At 47.8% G+C, this 17,342-nt stretch overlaps 1 protein-coding gene, 1 long non-coding RNA gene and 2 pseudogenes across 2 annotated transcripts in view; 1 reads left to right on the plus strand and 3 right to left on the minus strand.

Annotated features, from left to right (window-relative positions):
- The window catches only part of Iqank1 (IQ motif and ankyrin repeat containing 1), a 33,437-nt gene that overhangs the window by 2,700 nt on the left and 13,395 nt on the right, over positions 1–17,342 (minus strand). Inside the window, exons 3-6 of the mRNA XM_041672496.1 lie at positions 10,125–10,258; positions 9,769–9,933; positions 9,511–9,702; positions 9,317–9,442 (exon numbers count right to left, since the gene is read on the minus strand). Coding sequence (XP_041528430.1) covers positions 9,317–9,442; positions 9,511–9,702; positions 9,769–9,933; positions 10,125–10,258 — 617 coding nt within the window. The remainder of the gene's footprint in view (positions 1–9,316; positions 9,443–9,510; positions 9,703–9,768; positions 9,934–10,124; positions 10,259–17,342) is intronic.
- On the minus strand, positions 4,749–5,072 carry LOC121461426 (annotated as a pseudogene).
- LOC121461568 lies at positions 7,705–7,859 on the minus strand (annotated as a pseudogene).
- Positions 11,360–15,438, plus strand: LOC121461409. Its single transcript, XR_005976178.1, has 3 exons — positions 11,360–11,407; positions 11,537–11,712; positions 15,308–15,438. It is a non-coding gene; the product is annotated as an uncharacterized LOC121461409 (long non-coding RNA).

Here is a 17,342-nt window from a genome sequence, read left to right on the forward strand (position 1 = left end):
CACCCTGCTCCACTGCTCACACTTCCTCACTGCACTGAGACCATGGAGTGGCCATCCATCGGCCCTTTGTTCAAGAAGCTTCCCCCAAGCGCCTAGGATGTTGGCTGGCACATTCTGTCAGTTAGTCCAATGGCTGCGTGAGTCAATGAATGAACCTATTGGTGTTCATCTGAAGGTGCTGACGTGAACGCGCAGATAAGAGACCAAAGGCGGCCACGTGGAAAGAGTCACTGATGAATTAATGTGTAGAGAAATGCATAGAAGGATAGGCAGTTGGATGGGTAACTGAAGGAATTTATGAATAAATATGTAACATTTTGAGGTTGTAACTATATCATTTCTCCCCTCCAAAGCCTTCCATACACCCCTCCTTGCTGTCTTTCAAATCCGTGCCCTCTTTTCCCACTGACTGTTGTTACGTGTATATATACATATGTATATACACACACATTCCTAAAATCAATCTGCTCAGTCTGTATGTTACTAAAATGTGTGTTTTCAGGGCTGACCATCTGGTATTGGATGACTAGTTGGTTTACTCTTCCCTGGGAAAGACTAGTTCTTCCATTCTCAGCGTTCCGTAGTTGCCTGTAGTTCCCAGGGTAGGTTTGAGGCCTCATGGGCTTTTCCTTGTCCACATTGGCATGGCTATTGTTGTCCCTGTTCAGCTCATGGTTGGGCAGTCATGTTGTTGAGGTTGTATGGGTGTGTGTCTTCTGACATTCCTAGGAGACACAATCTCAGAGCAAACTTCCAGATCCTGTGGCTCTCACAGTCTTTTTGTCCCCTACCCTAAAATGTTGGTCCCCGAGCATAGGTGACTTTGCAATTTAATTGAATTTTATGTGTACGAGTGTTTTGCCTGCATGTTTATCTGGACTCCATTTGTATGCCTGGTATATGCAGAGGCACAGTGCAGAGGGACTCAAATTCTCTGGAACTGAAGTTACAAATGGCCGTTAGTCATGTTGTGGGTGCTGGGAATTGAACCCAGGTCTTCTGGAAAAGCAGTCAGTACTCCAAACTGCTTGGCCATATCTCTAGTCCCAATATAGGGCCTTTTCTGAGATAGAGTCTTTTGTAGCCATGGGTAACCATGAATTTCTCATCCTCCTGCTTCCATCTCCTGAGTGCTGCTGGGATCGCAGGCATGTGTCCCCATGCTTGGTATGTCTGGTACTGGGGGTGAAACCCAGGGTACCATGCATGCTACGCAAGAACCTTGTCAGCTAATGTCCATCACCCAACCCTGGAATATACAATTTTTTTTTTTCGAGACAGGGTTCCTCTGTGTAACAGTCCTAGATTTCCTGGAACTAGCTCTCGTAGACCAGGCTGACCTTGAACTCACAGAGATCTGCCTGCCTCTGCCTCCCAAGTGCTGGAATTAAAGGCATGCGCCACCACTGCCCAACAAATATATAATTTTAAGTGCTTATTTTTGCCCTGTTTTGCTTTGAAGCAAGATCTCTCCATGCAGCCCTGGCTGTATTGTCTGTGTAGACCAGGCTGGCCTCTAACTCACAGAGATCTGCCTGCTTCTGCTCCCAGGGCTGGCATTAAAGGCATGCGCCACTACATCCAGCTTAAATTCTTGCTTTGGGTGGAGGTTCTAAGGATTGTATCCATAGAACAAGGTGGCCCAGAATTGGGTCCTCACAAGGACTTCAGCTGAGTTTCAAAGCCCTGAAGCTGACAGGGTGGCTTCAGGCTGCTGGTATCCTGGCATATGCCAAGGCAGTGCTGAACCCTCAGTGACATATGTAAGATTTTAATGCAAGCAAACAAACAGGGCCCGATGGCAGAGGCGCACACCTTTCATCCCCGAACTTGGGAGGCAGAGGCAGGGAAATGTCTGTAAGTTTGAGGCTAGCCTGGTCTGCAAGCGAGTTCAGGATAGGCAGGGTTATAGCCACAGGGATCTGGAGCTCAGGGGTAGAGTACTCACTCAGCGGAATGAAGCCCTAGGTTCAGTCTTCAGTACCTCAGAAACAACACATTCAAGGTGATGAGGACCGGATTAAGAATTTGGTAAAGTGCCGAAAGACTTTATCTATATTATATAACAAATGAAGTTTCTAGAAGTTAAAATAATCAAAATTAACAACAAAGTATGAATATTTAATGACTGACAGCAGACAGCTGGAGAGAAGACTAGTAAAATGGAAGGCATGTCAGAAGAAAACACCCGGGACCAACTGAGAAAAGTACATAGGAAAGGGGTCAAAACTGCTAGTTAGTAGTACTGGCTGCTGTGCACATCCACTATCCCATTTTCTAGACAGGTCAAAGAATATTCTTCCTGACAACTCGTGCCAAACGACCAGGTCTGTTAAATAAACAGCAGTGGTTTGCACTGAATGTTTTGGATGCCTCTCCTCTAGGACCAAGGCAAGTGATATTCAGACAGTGGCTACTCTGTTCACGGGGCTTCCCAAAAGACTACAAAATTCCGAAGCTAATGTGATCCTTGCAGTGGACACTGAACACAAACTCATTCTGTTTTAAGCTACTGAGCAATGCCAACTGAGGACCAAGTGTTAAATCATGGACCCATGGGGACAATCAATTCTCATTCAGATCACACTAGTTGTAGTAATAATTTTAACTTGTGTTTCCCTGTTAATATTGGCGAGAAATCTGTCTTATGCGTATTGGCCATTTTGACTCTTTTTTTTTTTTCAATATATAGAGCCTTGCTCTGTAAGTCTGGCTGACCTGATAGTTGCTATGTAGCTCAGGCTGATCTCAAACTCATGGCAATTCTCCTGCCTCAGCCTCCTAAGTGCTGGGATGGCAGGCGTGCACCTGGCCTAGATATCTTTTTTCAAGTGTATCTGTATCGCATTTGTTTATTTTATCTTGGGGGGAATGGGTGGGTGTGGTCAGAGAGCAGCTTCTAAGAGCTGGTTCTCTCCTCCCACCATGTGGATCTCGGGGATCGAACTCATGGTGTCAGGTTTAGTGGTGAGCACCTTACCCGCTGACTCCACTCATCAGTCCAGAAGATGTACTTTTAAAGAAGCATTTTGAAGTGAGTTTCTGCTCCTCTCTTGGATGCTCTGATTATTCCCTCACTGAGGAGCAGGTATCTGTAGCTGTCTCTCATCTAAGAGTTACACATACACCCCTCGCCTTTAGCTCTCACAGTTACCAGCAGCTGAAGTTGGACTTTCTCACACACAGGATGTCTCCAAGAGTCCCCCCCCCCCCTTTTAGGGAGTGCTCCTGAGATCACTTCAAGCCCTCTACGGCCAGACACGAAGACCTGTCCCCCACAGTCTTTTATTTTCTCCCTTTTTTGCTTGTTTACATTTTGAGACTCTGAGTAGTCCTGGCTGGCCTGGAGCTCACTAGGTAGACCAGGCCGGCCTCACACTCACAGAGATCCTCCTGCCTCCTCCTCCTGGGTGCTAGTATCAAAGCTGCATGCCACTATGCCAAGCCCTGGGACTTCCCTCTGGACTCGCAGTCCATTGACTTTGCCTTTAGGCATCGTTTCTGTTTGGTGATGGCCACTCATCAAGGTGTGCACTTGCTAAGCACGTTTCCCTTCCTCCATGTGTGGAGAGCTGCTGAGGCCCGGCAATGCATGCCCGCTTGAAGTCCCTGCAAGGGAGCGGAGAGAGTCCACTGAATGAAACTGTGATGCTGAGGCCTGGGTTGCAGCGGAGACCTGGAGATGTCGGAGCTGCCAGAGCATGAGATGTCTGAAGGAGAACTGCACCTATGCAGCGGAACCAGCCCAAGAGAGGTATACGCTGCAGCCAGCAAGGGTGGTGGAGTCAGCCAAACCCTCGAAATTAAAGTCCCAGAAAGAAGACACAGAGCTACGGGACTTTGGCTTTTCCTACTAGGTTTCAGTCTTGCTTTGGTCTGGTATTTCCTCACTAAGCTCCCATTCCTCCATGTTGGAATGGCAATGCATAGTCCTTACTATTTTATAAGGGAATCATGTAATTAGTTTTTTGATTTTACAGTCGATCATGTTTAGAAATGGCCTTGAGTCTCACAAGAGATTTTGAACTTCTTTTCTTTTTTCTTTTTTTCTCTTTTCTTCTTCTTTTTCTTTCCTTTTTTCTTCTTTTCCTTTTTCTTTTCTTTTCCTTCTTTCTTTTCTTTTTTCTTCTATTTTTTCTTTTCTTTTTTCCTTTTTTCTCTTTTCTTTTCCTTTTTTCTCTTTCTTTTTCTTTTCTTTTCTTCTTTTCTCTTTTTTCTTCTTTCTCTTTTTCCTTTTTCTTTTTTCCTTTTTTTTTCTTCTTTAACAAGGCGCTTGAGTTGAAGGGAAGCTATCCAGGAACACTTTGTTCAAGAATAATTTTCCCCTACTTAAAGGCAGGTTACCCTACATGTAACAGCTACATAAAGAAAGGTTACAAATTGCCCTTGGTTTTGTGATAAATAAAAAACGTTGCCATTTTCCAACTGAAGAAGGGGTGCAGGGGTTTATGTTGTTGAGTTCTTTTGTTAAAACAACAAGAGCACAATAACTTCCTGGACTGTGTGGAGAAGAGCTGAGTGAGCGTGCCACTAGTGGGGGCGTTTTCCTAGAGCCACTACCTTCCCAGCCCTTTTCCATCTGATGTCCCGAAAGGGAACACGGCAGCGTACCGGTGCAATACACCAGGGACTTTATGTTCAAGAAAGGAATAGGGACAGGGAAACCAAAGAGCAGAGAAGAGTACAGAGTGGTGGTCAGGGTGTGCGGGAACCAAACTGCAGCTTGCTAATGGAGAATATTTCTTGGTTTATAACAAAATTCTGGGATGAAGTAGCCACCTTCCTTTTTGGTAGACATCTCCTGTCTGCTGCCGGAACACATCCATCGGATCTTCGTCTTCTACTTCCAGCTATGCAGGTGTGTCTGTTTCACTGTTTGTCCATTGAACTGGAACCCAATCTGCCTTATTGGTGAACTCTGTTGTTCACAGTGGGCTTTCATTAATTCACTGAGCAGTGCCTGCTTCTTCCTTTAAAGCTGCACCATGCAGCCACCCTGCCCCTGAGCAGAATGCATCAATACGCTCATTGTTGTCAGTCTTGACTCCTTCCTTGGGTTTCTCATTGGTCATGGTGAGCATGGGAGTCTCCCCAGCTGCCACTTCACAGAGATGCACCAGGTCCGCACAGCAGGAGATTTGGGACTTTCGAATGATGCTGGGACTCTGGAATACTATAGAGACTTTTGAAGTTGGAATAAATGCATTTTGCATCGTGAGATGGCCAAGAGCCTCTGGGGGAAAGGGTGTAGTGTTGGTTTGAAGGAGGGTTGTCCCCTGTGGGATCATGTATTTGAACACTCGGGCTGTAGTTGATGGCACTGTTTGTGGAGGTTATGGTACCTCTAAGGAGGCTGAGCCTGGCTGGAGGAAGTATATCACTGGGGATGGGCTTTGAGGGCTTATAGTCTCATCCCACTTCCTATTCTTTCTCACTCCTTCCCGTGTGTGCAGATGAAAATGCCATCAGCCAGTTTCCTGCTCCCCCTGCCATGACATGCCTTCCCAAGCTGGACTCTATCCCTAGAATCATATGCCAAATGAACTTATCTTCTTTAAGTTGCTTTTGGTCATGGTGTTTCATAACAGCAACAGGAAAGCAGCTAGCACAACAATGACATCTATCACAAGTCTTCAAAACCTACAGTGATCACAGCACGGGACTGAACTGAGCAATGGGACTGCAGGGCGCTGCTGGCAGGAGGGAACAGGCTGCTACAGCCACGAACGCGTGTGGGCACACACAGGAGAAATGGCAAGGGCACACCCAGCACACTGCAGCCACATTTGGAACGCAGTCATGGGAAATTCACATAATGGAGTTCGCTATACTAGTGAAAGCAGATAAACTTTAGGTCTGAGCAAAAGACTGAATCTCACAGACACAGAGATGACGCCGGAAGAACAATGCCACACAGACTCTAGTGCAGAAGATGCCAACAGCGAGGCTAAGCTGCAGTGTCTAGAAGTTTAGGTCTAGAAATGGATAGACAGGCAACTGAGGGGTGAGAGAGTGGATGGATGGATGAACGGTGCTTTAAATGTGGAATAAATGGCAGGACAGGACAAACAAGAAAAGTATCCCCTATAAAATCCACCACATAGTTCCATGGGCAGAGAGGGTGGGGCTCTGGCAAATGGCATTCCTTACATTGCTTCTGCTGGGCCTTTCTTCCCGTGAACCACAGAGGCACACACACAACTAGGAGTCATTTGATGGCCAGTTTATGATTGGTATTTTATAGAATAAGGTCCAAGATGTATAAATTCCCAGAGCAGCTAGAGAAGTGGATGCGAGGGGAGAGAGGGGATGATGATCAGGTAAACACTTGCACATGTGGGCAGTCATCTGGGCGAGCCAGCAAATTCAGATCTTAAATAAACCACGGGTGCTTATCTGAAAGAATAGTTATTGAGAACTATGTGCCAAGATTTTGGTGAGGAACGTGATGTTAATCTCTAGTCCCACAGAGCCGGGCTGTGAACTTCTGGTGAGTGGGAACAGCTTACGAACCTGTGCGGGTTGACCTGTGTGGGTGGAAGAGCCATAACCAACGGAAACCAAGTGAGCACAAGAGGATGACGTGGTCAGCTACTGGGTGTCACGTGAGCAGATCCGTGGTTTAATAAGTTCATGAAGTGGCAGGGTAGAGACTGAGCTAGCTGAAAGGAAGACAAAGCGTACGGCATGTGGCAGGTCACTGCAGGTAACTGAGGCCTGCGTGCAGCAAACAGAACAAGCTGATGAGCCGGGCGGTGGTGGCGCACACCTTTAACCCTAGCACTCAGGAGGCAGAGGCAAGTGGATCTCTGTGAGTTTAAGGACAGCCTGGTCTACAGAGTGAGTTCCAGGATGGCCAAGTCTACACAGAGAAACCCTGTCTCAAAAAAAAAAAAAAGAAAAAAAGAAAAAAAAAGAAAAGAAAACCAAACAAGTTTCCGTACCCACAACCTTAGAGTGCCGCTGTCCTCCCCCCTCACCACGTCCACTCCTCCTCTTTTCCTTCCTGTAAAAACCACCTATCTGTCTTCCACTTTATCATTTTGCCAGTTTGAGATGGAATTGTCTGCTTAGCACTGCAGGAAGGGCTTTTTCTCACAGTTCCCTTGAGAGTGGGAGTTGCTGCCAGTCTCTACCTCATCCTCTGTGGCTGAAAGGGGGTCTAGACTGTGGCCACACCAGCTTTCACCATGAAAGGACATCTGTATCTGGACTGTGTCCAGTTTGGGGCTATTACCATGCAAGCTTCAGTAGACATTATTATGTGAGCACAGGCTCACTCTGCCGGGCTAAACGCCCAAACATAACTGCTGAGGAGCATAGTGTGTTTAGATCTTTGGGGTCCGTAGAGGGAGGAGCCCGTGTTCATGTTGGCTGCACGGCAGGAGACTCCAGCCTTGCCTTCGGCCTTGCCTTCCACCACTTCAGCTGTCACAGCGAATGCTGACATGGGACACCCTTGTTCTGTGCGGCTCTGCAGTCACCATGTCCTCTTCCGGGACACTCCTCTCCCTGTCTGTCATGGCTGGACGGCATGTTTGCTTGTCGTTGAGATGGAATTTGCTTATATTCCCCAGGGAGGTGTCCTTGGTCAGGTATATGATTTGTGACCAGTCTCTCCCATTGCTGGCCATTGCTTCCTGTCAGAGACCTATGAAGGGAAACTTCCCTTCCCTTCTTTCCTTTCTTCTTTCTCTTTGTCCTCAGGGGAGAGTGCGAATGCAGTCCCCAACCACTGATTATGCCATCGGGTTTCCCACACTTGGGCACATCGCAGGTCGGGACAGCTGGAGTACATAGGAAAGCCTCACCCTGAGAATGCCTTTGTGATCATGGTGTCGCCCCTGCCAGGTTACTATGCTTTCGTCTTGGTGAAGGCCAGCTTTTCTTTCTTTTGGCTTCTCAGTGTGCTCAGAATTCTCCAACACGTCCTAGGGCCCAGAGCTATTTCCCTGTCTAAGGCCTAGAGGTTCCCTGTTAATGCTGGAACTCAGATCTGCTGAGTTATAATTGTGTCTGGTGTGAGACTCAGGGCAGAACTCATTTCTTGGCTTGTGGGCTGTCAGTGGCTCTAGTACCTGGGGTTGAGATGAGTGCTCTTCCTGACAGCTAAGATTCAGACACCTCCCTGTCACCACAGCTCCCCAATTACCAGCCCCACAGCGGTGCCCACAGTCCTCCGGCCCTCTATGGCCTCCAGGCACCGGCTCTTGGGCACTCTGAGCTCCCAGACTCCAGCTATACTGTAACTTTACCTGCTAGCCCAGGAGCTTAGGCTAAGCCCAGAGAAGTGTCCCCAGGAAGCGGCGCCTGAAGCTGGGGTCCCAGGCTGGGCAAAGAATCTGATATCCCTTCAAGGGGCACAGAAGCAAGTGCTTGCCAAAAGGCCTGACACCCATACCACCATTTCTGGCAGCACCGTCAGCTTTAGAGGTGAGATATAGGGTAACTAACTTTAAATTCAGGTGACTCAAAGGAAATAAAGGTAAGGTCAGGTGTGGTACCCAGCACCTGTAACCCCAGAACTGTAGTGGCTAAGGCAGAAGGATCAGGATTGTTCCTGGTCAACGTGTGTGTGTGTGTGTGTGTGTGTGTGTGTGTGTGTATACAAACAAATAGCAGGTAGAGGCACTTCCTAAGCTGGTTTCTCAGAGTTCCCCCATTGCTGAGTGAGCCTCATCAGCGACCTCCTGGACTCACATGTTCCAGAGGTCAGCATGAGGAAGACAGCACTCCCTCCTGATGGGAGGCAGTTCCACCAAGGGGGAAGAAACAGGAATAGACTGAGAGCACCTGTGATACCTTGCCAACCTCCAAGGCCAGAGAGCCTAATCGACCACAGCAGCTGTATCCTTTGGTGGCCAGAGCGCTGAAGGAGCTAGGACAACCACACAGAAGGCGTCCCCTGGCAGACAACAACCAATCACTGTTCAGAAACTCGCAGGTGTTTGGTTGGTGGGATGGAACCAAATACAAAACCTAGGAATCCCTGTATCCTATCGATCGATACACACACACACACACACACACACACACACACACACACATATTCCTTATGAGATATATAGTCATATCTATCTATATCTATCTATCTATATATCTATATCTATGTATCTATCTAGAGAGAGAGAGTATGACCCTGTCTCGTAAGGAATGTGTGTGTGTGTGTGTGTGTGTGTGTGGTGTGTATTCACATATATACACACATCTATTCCTTATGAGACAGGGTCAATGTTCTTGCCCAGTCCTGGTATTACAGATGTGTGCCACCACATCGGAAACCTTTGGAGTAGGGAAGTGCATGCCAGGGCCACACCTGCTCCGGAGTGCTCCCATCATCGGCGTACACCCGGGGGTCTGCTCCGAGCTTCAGAAGCACCTCCACGGCTTCCAGGTGGCCCCCAAAGGCTGCCCGGTAGAGCGGCGTGCGGCCGAAGGCGCCCTGCGGAAGGGGCTCCCTGAGCGCGTGCGGGAACCAGGCCACGCCGCCGCCGCGCGCACCGCGCCCACCTTGCTGTTGGGGCTGGCACCCAGCTCCGCCAGCAGCTGGATGGCCAAGGGCTGCCCGCCCGCCGCCGCCTCGGACAGAGGCGTGTTCCCGTGGCTGTCCTCGCACTCCACAGTGGCCACGCGCCTCTGCAGCCGCCGAGCCTTGCCCGCCTCGTCGTGGCCCACGCCTTCGCGCGTCAGGAGCTGATCCACCTGGGCGCAGGGCAGTGTCACCTTGACGCCCACTCGCTCCCGCCCACCCGCTGCTGCCACACGGACCTCTTTAAGCACCGCACGGATCTCGCCCAGGTCCCCTTCGAAGGCAGCCTCCAGCAGGCGGCGGCGGCGCTGCAGCTCCTCCCGCCGGGCGCGCTCCGCCGCCTCTTCCTGCTCGCGCTGCCGCCGAGCCGCCTCCTGCTCCCGGCGCACTAAGGCCAGGTAGGCCTGCAAGACACGGCCCGTGGTCACCGTCCCCAGCGCCCACGCAGCTCGTGGTCACTGTGCAATCCAGACATCATGTCCACAACCTGAGGTCCCTGTCTAAACCCCAAGGTCATGATTCCCTTTACAGTCTTCAGACCTTCCCTCTTCCGCTGGTCCTGGCACCCAGGGTCTTGTGGCTGAACCCTACTCACCTCTCTCTGTAGCTTCTCCATTTCATCCAGGTACTCCTGGCGCTCCTGCCGACGGCGAGCCAGCTCCTTTCGAGCGAGATGTTGCCGGAAGGCACACTGGATGACAACGGCGGCTTTGTCCTCGGCGGTTGGGGCTGGCGTGAAGAGAGTTGAGATTTGAACCCCAGTCTTCCTTCCTAGCCACCATCTATGCAGTTGCTTGGGTTATACAGAGGACCCGGATGGTTCTCAGAAAGCATGAAGGCCGGATGCGGCGATCATGCCTATCTCCCAACACTCAGGAGGACCACGGAGTCCATTAGTGTGAAACCAGCCAGGGCTAAGTGGTAGACAGTGTCTCAACAGTGACAAAAATTCCTCACTAGCTGAGTCAGAATGATGCTCCCTCAGAAGAACCAGGGAAGGAGAGTGCGCCAGGCTTGAGCAGAAAGTCCACATGCCCGGGGCCAGAAAATCGCTAGAAATCTGCAGCTGGAAAGATGCCGACTGAGAGAAGTTGTAGGAAGCCCGAGGAAAGGACAGAAAAACTGCCCCTGGTCCTCAGGGTTCACCCACCAGAGCCAGAGGCCCAACACATCCTCAAAGCTTGTACGTTAAGTATAAACTGCCCCAAAAGGGGAGTGGTCTCAGACCACAGTCCATGACACTCACAGAGGGTATGAGTCTAGAACTTGGGCACAGCCGCGCACACATTCTGGCCATCTTGCAGAGGTCTAACATGCTGTCCTGGCACAGTGGCTTCCGGGAGCAGGGGACTGGAAGAACACCACGCAGACCCTCTTGTGACTGTCTGATCACCAGTGAGTAACCTATGGGCACTCCTCCACCCCACAGGGTCTCTCTGTCGGGGTGGGGGCAGCAGGGAAATCAGCAGCATTTAGCTGGAAGTTGAAGAGCTAGAAGAATACAAGCCGCAAGTGAGGTGTCCAGAGTATTTATCCACAAAAGAGAGATGAAAATCTTATCTAACTGGGACTCCAAGACAGACTGTGTAGACCGCCAGGACAACTGAAAGATGAGTCAGAGTGCATAAAGAAAGAAACAGAAAACAAGACTCAGATGGACAGACATGAAGAAATTCAGGAGCAGGAAGAGTGGGCAGTGTAGCGTGGCTCTGCAGAGAGGGCGGTCCCAGGTGACGCCGAGAGGGGCGGTCCCAGGTGACGCAGGAGGGGCGGTCCCAGGTGATGCAGTTGAGGAACCGCATACAGCAGGAACCAGGAAGGAGATAAACAGGGTGCAGCAGATGGAGCCGACCCTGTGGCACACACCTGCAGGTCCAGGTACTCCAGGGGGTAGGGAGGTCACTTGATTCAAGGGGGTGGAGACTAACCTGGACAACGCAGTGAGAGCCCTTCTCAACCATTTCCCCAGATAAAAACAAAGGTCAGAAATTAATCTTGTGTGTGCAGGTACACGTGGCTGACTGGCCGTGATCCCAGGGACCCTCCTGCCTCTGCCTCTCCGGGGCTGGAACTACGTGGCTTTTGGGGATTAAACTCAGATCCTCAAGTCCGATCTACAATCTCGTGGCTGAATGCAACATCTTCTCCTGGTCCGGGAAATGAATCTTTGGATTCAATCTTTGGTGGGTATAATTAGCAAGCACCCTATACTGTTTTACATCTGGGCCCTATTTTATTTTGTTTTCTTTCTTTTTTCTTTTCTTTCTTTTTCTCTTTTCTTTTTTTATTGTTTGTTGTTGTTGTTGTTTTTTGAGACAGGGTTTCATATTTAACATTCTTCTAAATGTTTCATTGGGGATGCAAAGGACTTCTGAAATAGGCAACTGGAGAAAGAAGATATGACTGAGAACAAAACGACAGGCAGGCAGTGGTGCACATGCTTTTAGTCCTAGCACTTGGGAGGCAGAAGCAGACAGATCCCTGAGTTCCAGGCCAGCCTGGTCTACAGAGTGAGCTCCAGGACAGCCAGGGCTGCACAGAGAAACCCTGTCTCGAAATACTAAAAAATCAGGAACAATGAGAGTGTTGGGAGAAAAGGCTAATGATGTTAAGAACATAAAGATGTTTGGGGAACTAAAAGTTAAAGGTAAGACTGAACACTTTTATCAGAGAACTGGACCCAGTTATAAACTGTAGAGTGTAAACAAACAAAACTCAAGCTCAGAGCTCAACTGGGGCTGGGCATGATGGCACAAGCCTTTACTCCCATTTCTTGAGAGACAGGGGTAGGGTATCTCTGTGAGTTCCAGGACAGCCTGAGTTACACCAAGAGACCCTCTGGAAAGAACAACAATAGAACTCAGCTGGGGCTAGGTATGGTGGTGCATGCCTTTGATCCCAGCATTTGGAGACCAGATTTAGGCAGGTGGATCTCTGAGTTCAAGGTCAGCCTGGTCTACACGAAGAGTTCCAGTCCAGCCAGAAGTACGCAGTGAGAACCTACCTCAAAAAAAAAAAATCGGCCAGGCGATGGTGGCGCACGCCTTTAATCCCAGCACTTGGGAGGCAGAGGCAGGCAGATCTCTGTGAGTTCGAGACCAGCCTGGTCTACAAGAGCTAGTTCCAGGACAGGCTCCAAAACCACAGAGAAACCCTGTCTCGAAAAACCAAAAAAAAAAAAAAAGAATCAAATTAAGAACTCAATTAAGTGTTAACTGTAACATCATAATAAAAAGAGCTAAAGGTAGAACTAGTACTAGAATAGAATATAAATAAAATATTTGGAGCCAGGCAGTGGTGGCACGCGCCTTTAATCCCAGCACTCAGGAGGCAGAGGCAGGCAGATCTCTGTGAGGTTGAGGCCAACCTGGTCTGCAAGAGCTAGTTCTAGGACAGGCACCAAAACTACAGAGAAACCCTGTCTTGAAAAATCAAACAAACAAAAACAAAACAAAATAAAATATTTGGAAAAAGACAAAGAAAATGGCTAATGTGGGTATAACTGAAACAACATATAGATTATCAATGTTGAAAACAGTTTCTTGAGACACAATTTCTCTGTATAACAGCCCTAGGTGTCCTGGAACTCAATTTTTAGGCCTTGAACTCACAGAGATCAGACAGTCTCTGACTCCTGAGTGCTGAGATTAAAGGTGTTTTGTTTGGTTGGAAGAGAGTTTTGAAAGCTAACAAAAGTCATCAAGTCACAGCATTGAAATGCATTTTGAATCTCAAGAATGGCAAATACAAAAGTAAGCAAGGACCCAAAACCACTGAGCTAGAGAAAATTGCTAAGGGGGAAAATATATTCAAAGAATCAATAAATTTATTAAAAAGCAAAATAAACAGCAGTAGCACATGTGCGCTTCTGTATACAAAAGGCATTGTTCAAAGAGAAGGGAATTATGACAATTAGACTCATGCCTTCAGGAAAGAATGAAATAAGTAAAAGACATGTACAAGGCAATAAATGCAACTACCAGTTTATATGAGAATTAAAATTAAAATTCACACACACAAAAATAGTTCATGAGAAAACATAGCATTCCAGAACATTCCACCATCTCATGGGCTTACGTTCTTCCTGCCCTCTCTTCTCTGACGTGTCCTGAGCCTTGCAGAGGCTGACAAAGATACTTACGGCTGAGCATTGAACAGCCACTTTCTCAGCACTTTGACCAGTTATGAGTCTCTGCTGTTAGTGCTGCCCACTGCAAAACAGCAACAAAACCTTTTCTAACTGTGGTGGTTTGAATAAGAATGGGCCCAATAGGCTCCTATATTTCGATACTTCGTCACCAGCAAGTGGAACTGTTTGAAAGGATTAGAAGGATTAGGAGGTGTCCTTGTCAGAGGAAGTGTGTCACTGGAGGTGGGCTTTGAGGTTTTAAAAGCCCATGCCAGACCCAGTGTCTCTCAGCCTGTGAATCAGGATGTACTACTTCTCCAGCCCCATGTCTGCCAGCAGATTGCAATGCTTCCCACTATGATGATACTGTACTAACCCTCTGAAACTGTAAGTCAGCCCTCGATGAAATGCTATATAGATGAATTGCTTTGGCCATGTCTCTTAATAGCAACAAACTGTGACTCAGATACTAACTGAAGCTGACAACAGCGCTCATCTATGCGCAAACATAATTAGTCACATCACACCCATTTCCCAAACAACAGCAGTGTCTTCCCCACGAGGGTCCATGACCTCACCAGCCACGGCATTAACCAGGTATATAGTGCTAGCTGTGCTCCCTCCACTGGAGCAGGCCTCAAACCCAGCCAGAAAGCAGTTGGCTACCCCACAGCAGACTTGCCTCTGCTGCACCAACGGACACACCGTGCCTGGAGAATCGGCCGTGTCACAGTTAAGGTCACAGCTGTGTTAGACCATTGGTGACAATCTTCCCCAGCAGCCTGCACAGCACCTTCCAGCATAAAAGGACAAGCCAGTGAGGAGAGAGCTTCCAGCTTGGTTCCAGCTGGACTTCTCTGTCCTTAGAGAAAATATGGTGTCTTCAGCAACAGGTTCTTACCATATATTTCCAGTGGGCAGCCAACTGCAGCGGCGTTTGCCTGCATTGTTGTGGGAGCCTCAGGAATCTCCCTGACCTACACATCATCGGGTGGTGCCCCACTCCAGGCACTGGAATTTTCACTTACAAATCTATAGCTCCTGGAGTCAGCTTTAACCACTCGGGGACCACCATTCAAACTCTTACAAAAAGGAAATGCCAGTTTTCAATTAGATTACCAAGTACTGGTTTCCTTGTGGCTTTGCCATACAGCCTCAGTTTTGGCTCCTTCTTCTTGTCATTTAAGTATTCCCCTTTTACTTTCATATCTCATGTGATTTATTACTCTCCTCCCCATAACCTAAAGTGTCTTTTTTCACTCTCATGGGCCCCTTTCGAGTTTCTTGGCATTAATTACAGTCATTTCCACATAAATATGCATATATTAAAACTAGAAGGCAGGGACTCTAGGGATGGCTCTGCAGTTAAGAGCACTGGCTACTTTTACAGAGGATACAGATTTGGTTCTGAGCACCCACATGGTGGCCCACAACCATCTGTAACTCCAGTTCCAGGAGATGTGATGCCCTCTTTTGACTTCTACAGGCACCATGTGGTGCACAGATACACATGAAGGGAAAGCACATATGAACACATAAGTAAATCTTTAAACAAAGTTAATGAAAAGGCAGAAGAGATTATGCTTGTTTCTGAACCTGGGTTAGCTCACTTAATGTAATATTTCCCAATTCTATCCATTTTCTTACAGATTCCACTGTGTATCTGGGTCACATTTTCATTATCTGTTCATCACCCGATGATCCTCTAGAATGAGTCCATTTCCAGCTGCTGGGAGCCATGGAGCAGCAGTGAACATGGACGTGCAAGTGTCGCTGTGGCAGGACGCAGGGGTGTGGCTGGACAGAGGGTGGGTCCATTCTAGTTTCAGCTCAGTGGCTGCACTAGTTGGGGCTCTTGCTAGGAATGGATGAGGGTTCCACTTTATTTAACATCCTTTCTATCATTTATCATTTCCTCTCTCTCTCTCTCTCTCTCTCTCTCTCTCTCTTTCTCTCTTTCTCCCCCCCCCCCCCAGACAGGGTTTTTCTGTGTAGCTCTGGCTCAGCTGTTCTGGAACTCACTCTGTAGAACAGTCTAGCCTCAACCTCACAGAGATCTGCCTGACTCTGTCTCCCAAGTGCTGGGATTAAAGGCAGACACCACTGTTGCCTGGCTTTTATTTCAGGTTTGTAGATTCATCAGGTATATTTTGAAACTAACAACAAAAATCTAACCGGGCGATGGTGGCGCACACCTTTAATCCAAGCACTCAGGAGGCAGAAGCAGGCAGATTTCTGAGTTTGAGGCCAGCCTGGTTTACAGTGTAAGTTCCAGGAGAGTCAGGGGTACACAGAGAAACCCTGTCTCAAATCGCCTCCCCCCAAAAGCAACTAACCTGTTGTAAACTGTTAAATATAATCAAGACATACAAGTAAATGGTCAGGCACTTCATAATATCAGACTCTTTAATGTGCTCAGAACTATGTGCACAGTCATGCTGGGATAAATGTAATTCATTTACAAGGACAAGCATTATTTAGCCACCTGTATATCTTTTCAAGGTTAAGCCTAGAGCAAGTAACTAAAAACAAGTCAAGTGTGTTTAAAATGAGGTATATTTAATAGATGCCCCTTAAAAACCCCAGAGCGCTGCTGAATGTGGTATTTAAAGTGTTTAGTAAAAAGCTTCCCATGATAGCAGAAACACCAGCACCTAGTGGCAACCCTAAAGTCTCCAGAGAAGACGGTGGGGCAGAGACTACTCCACCTGGAATGTGTTAATAGGAACCACTGGGGAAGAAACTGCCAAGGCCCCGCCCAAACTGTTCTCACTGTTGGGTTGACTATAGGCTTTGCCAAGGTAGGTCAGTTTTCCCAAGTTCCTCGTCCACAAGAAAATCTCTCATACCTTCTGGGTCTCGTGACCCAAGGCTGATGCCGCTAAGTGTGACAGCCAAAGACTGACAAGCTGTCTCCAGTGAAACATTGAGATTACCATGAGGGAACCTAGAGTAACCGCCCAGGTAGCAGCTAAGTCTCTGCATTTTAACTGTTACAGAGACCATTTGGATTATAGTTCTTGCTCTAATTTATCCTTCTCAGGTCTTGGATGAAGCTGATGGCTAACTGTAGCTTTATCATTCTGACAACAGCAAGCACCCAGCTCTCTGCCTCCCAAGGGTGCGGCTGCCTGGTCAGTCCACTTCATAGGTAAAAGTCAGACTCACAGTTTACCTTGCTGGCTGACTTCACAGGCAAAGAGATAAACTCACAAAACAGGTTTCAATGTAACTTTTTACCCAATTCCTTTACTTAAAGGAGCTTACTTTGTAATGACTGCTCTCAGTAATCAACCATTTTTGTTTCGTGGTAAATGACTGGACCGAAAAAGAAAAGGGTTGAGGTTTACGTACGTTGTGATGGTCTGAGAAAGAATTTAAAGTGTGCAACCGCAACCTGTAGAGGCCTGAGGATGGGAAAGCTTAAGTAGGTTGTGAGGGTCCAAGAGCGGCTCAAGGGCTGTGAATGTAAGCTATGAAGGTTGGAGGAAGAGATTTAAGGTTTGTGAAAAATGAGAAATCTTTCGGGTTTCTCTCCCTCCCATGCTATGGTTATATTAAGACTTCAAAAGTTCACCGTTTTAACATTAATCAGTGGAGTTCTGATAAGCTACTAATCTAGCTCTGGTGAAGTGCTAGTATTATCACAGTCACAAGCTCAAAATTTAAAATTCCCTGTGGTTG

Source organism: Microtus oregoni, unplaced genomic scaffold (assembly GCF_018167655.1).
Source record: "Microtus oregoni isolate MIOR12 unplaced genomic scaffold, Mior012 000022F_ref0000154, whole genome shotgun sequence".
Classification (NCBI taxonomy): Eukaryota; Metazoa; Chordata; class Mammalia; order Rodentia; family Cricetidae; genus Microtus; species Microtus oregoni.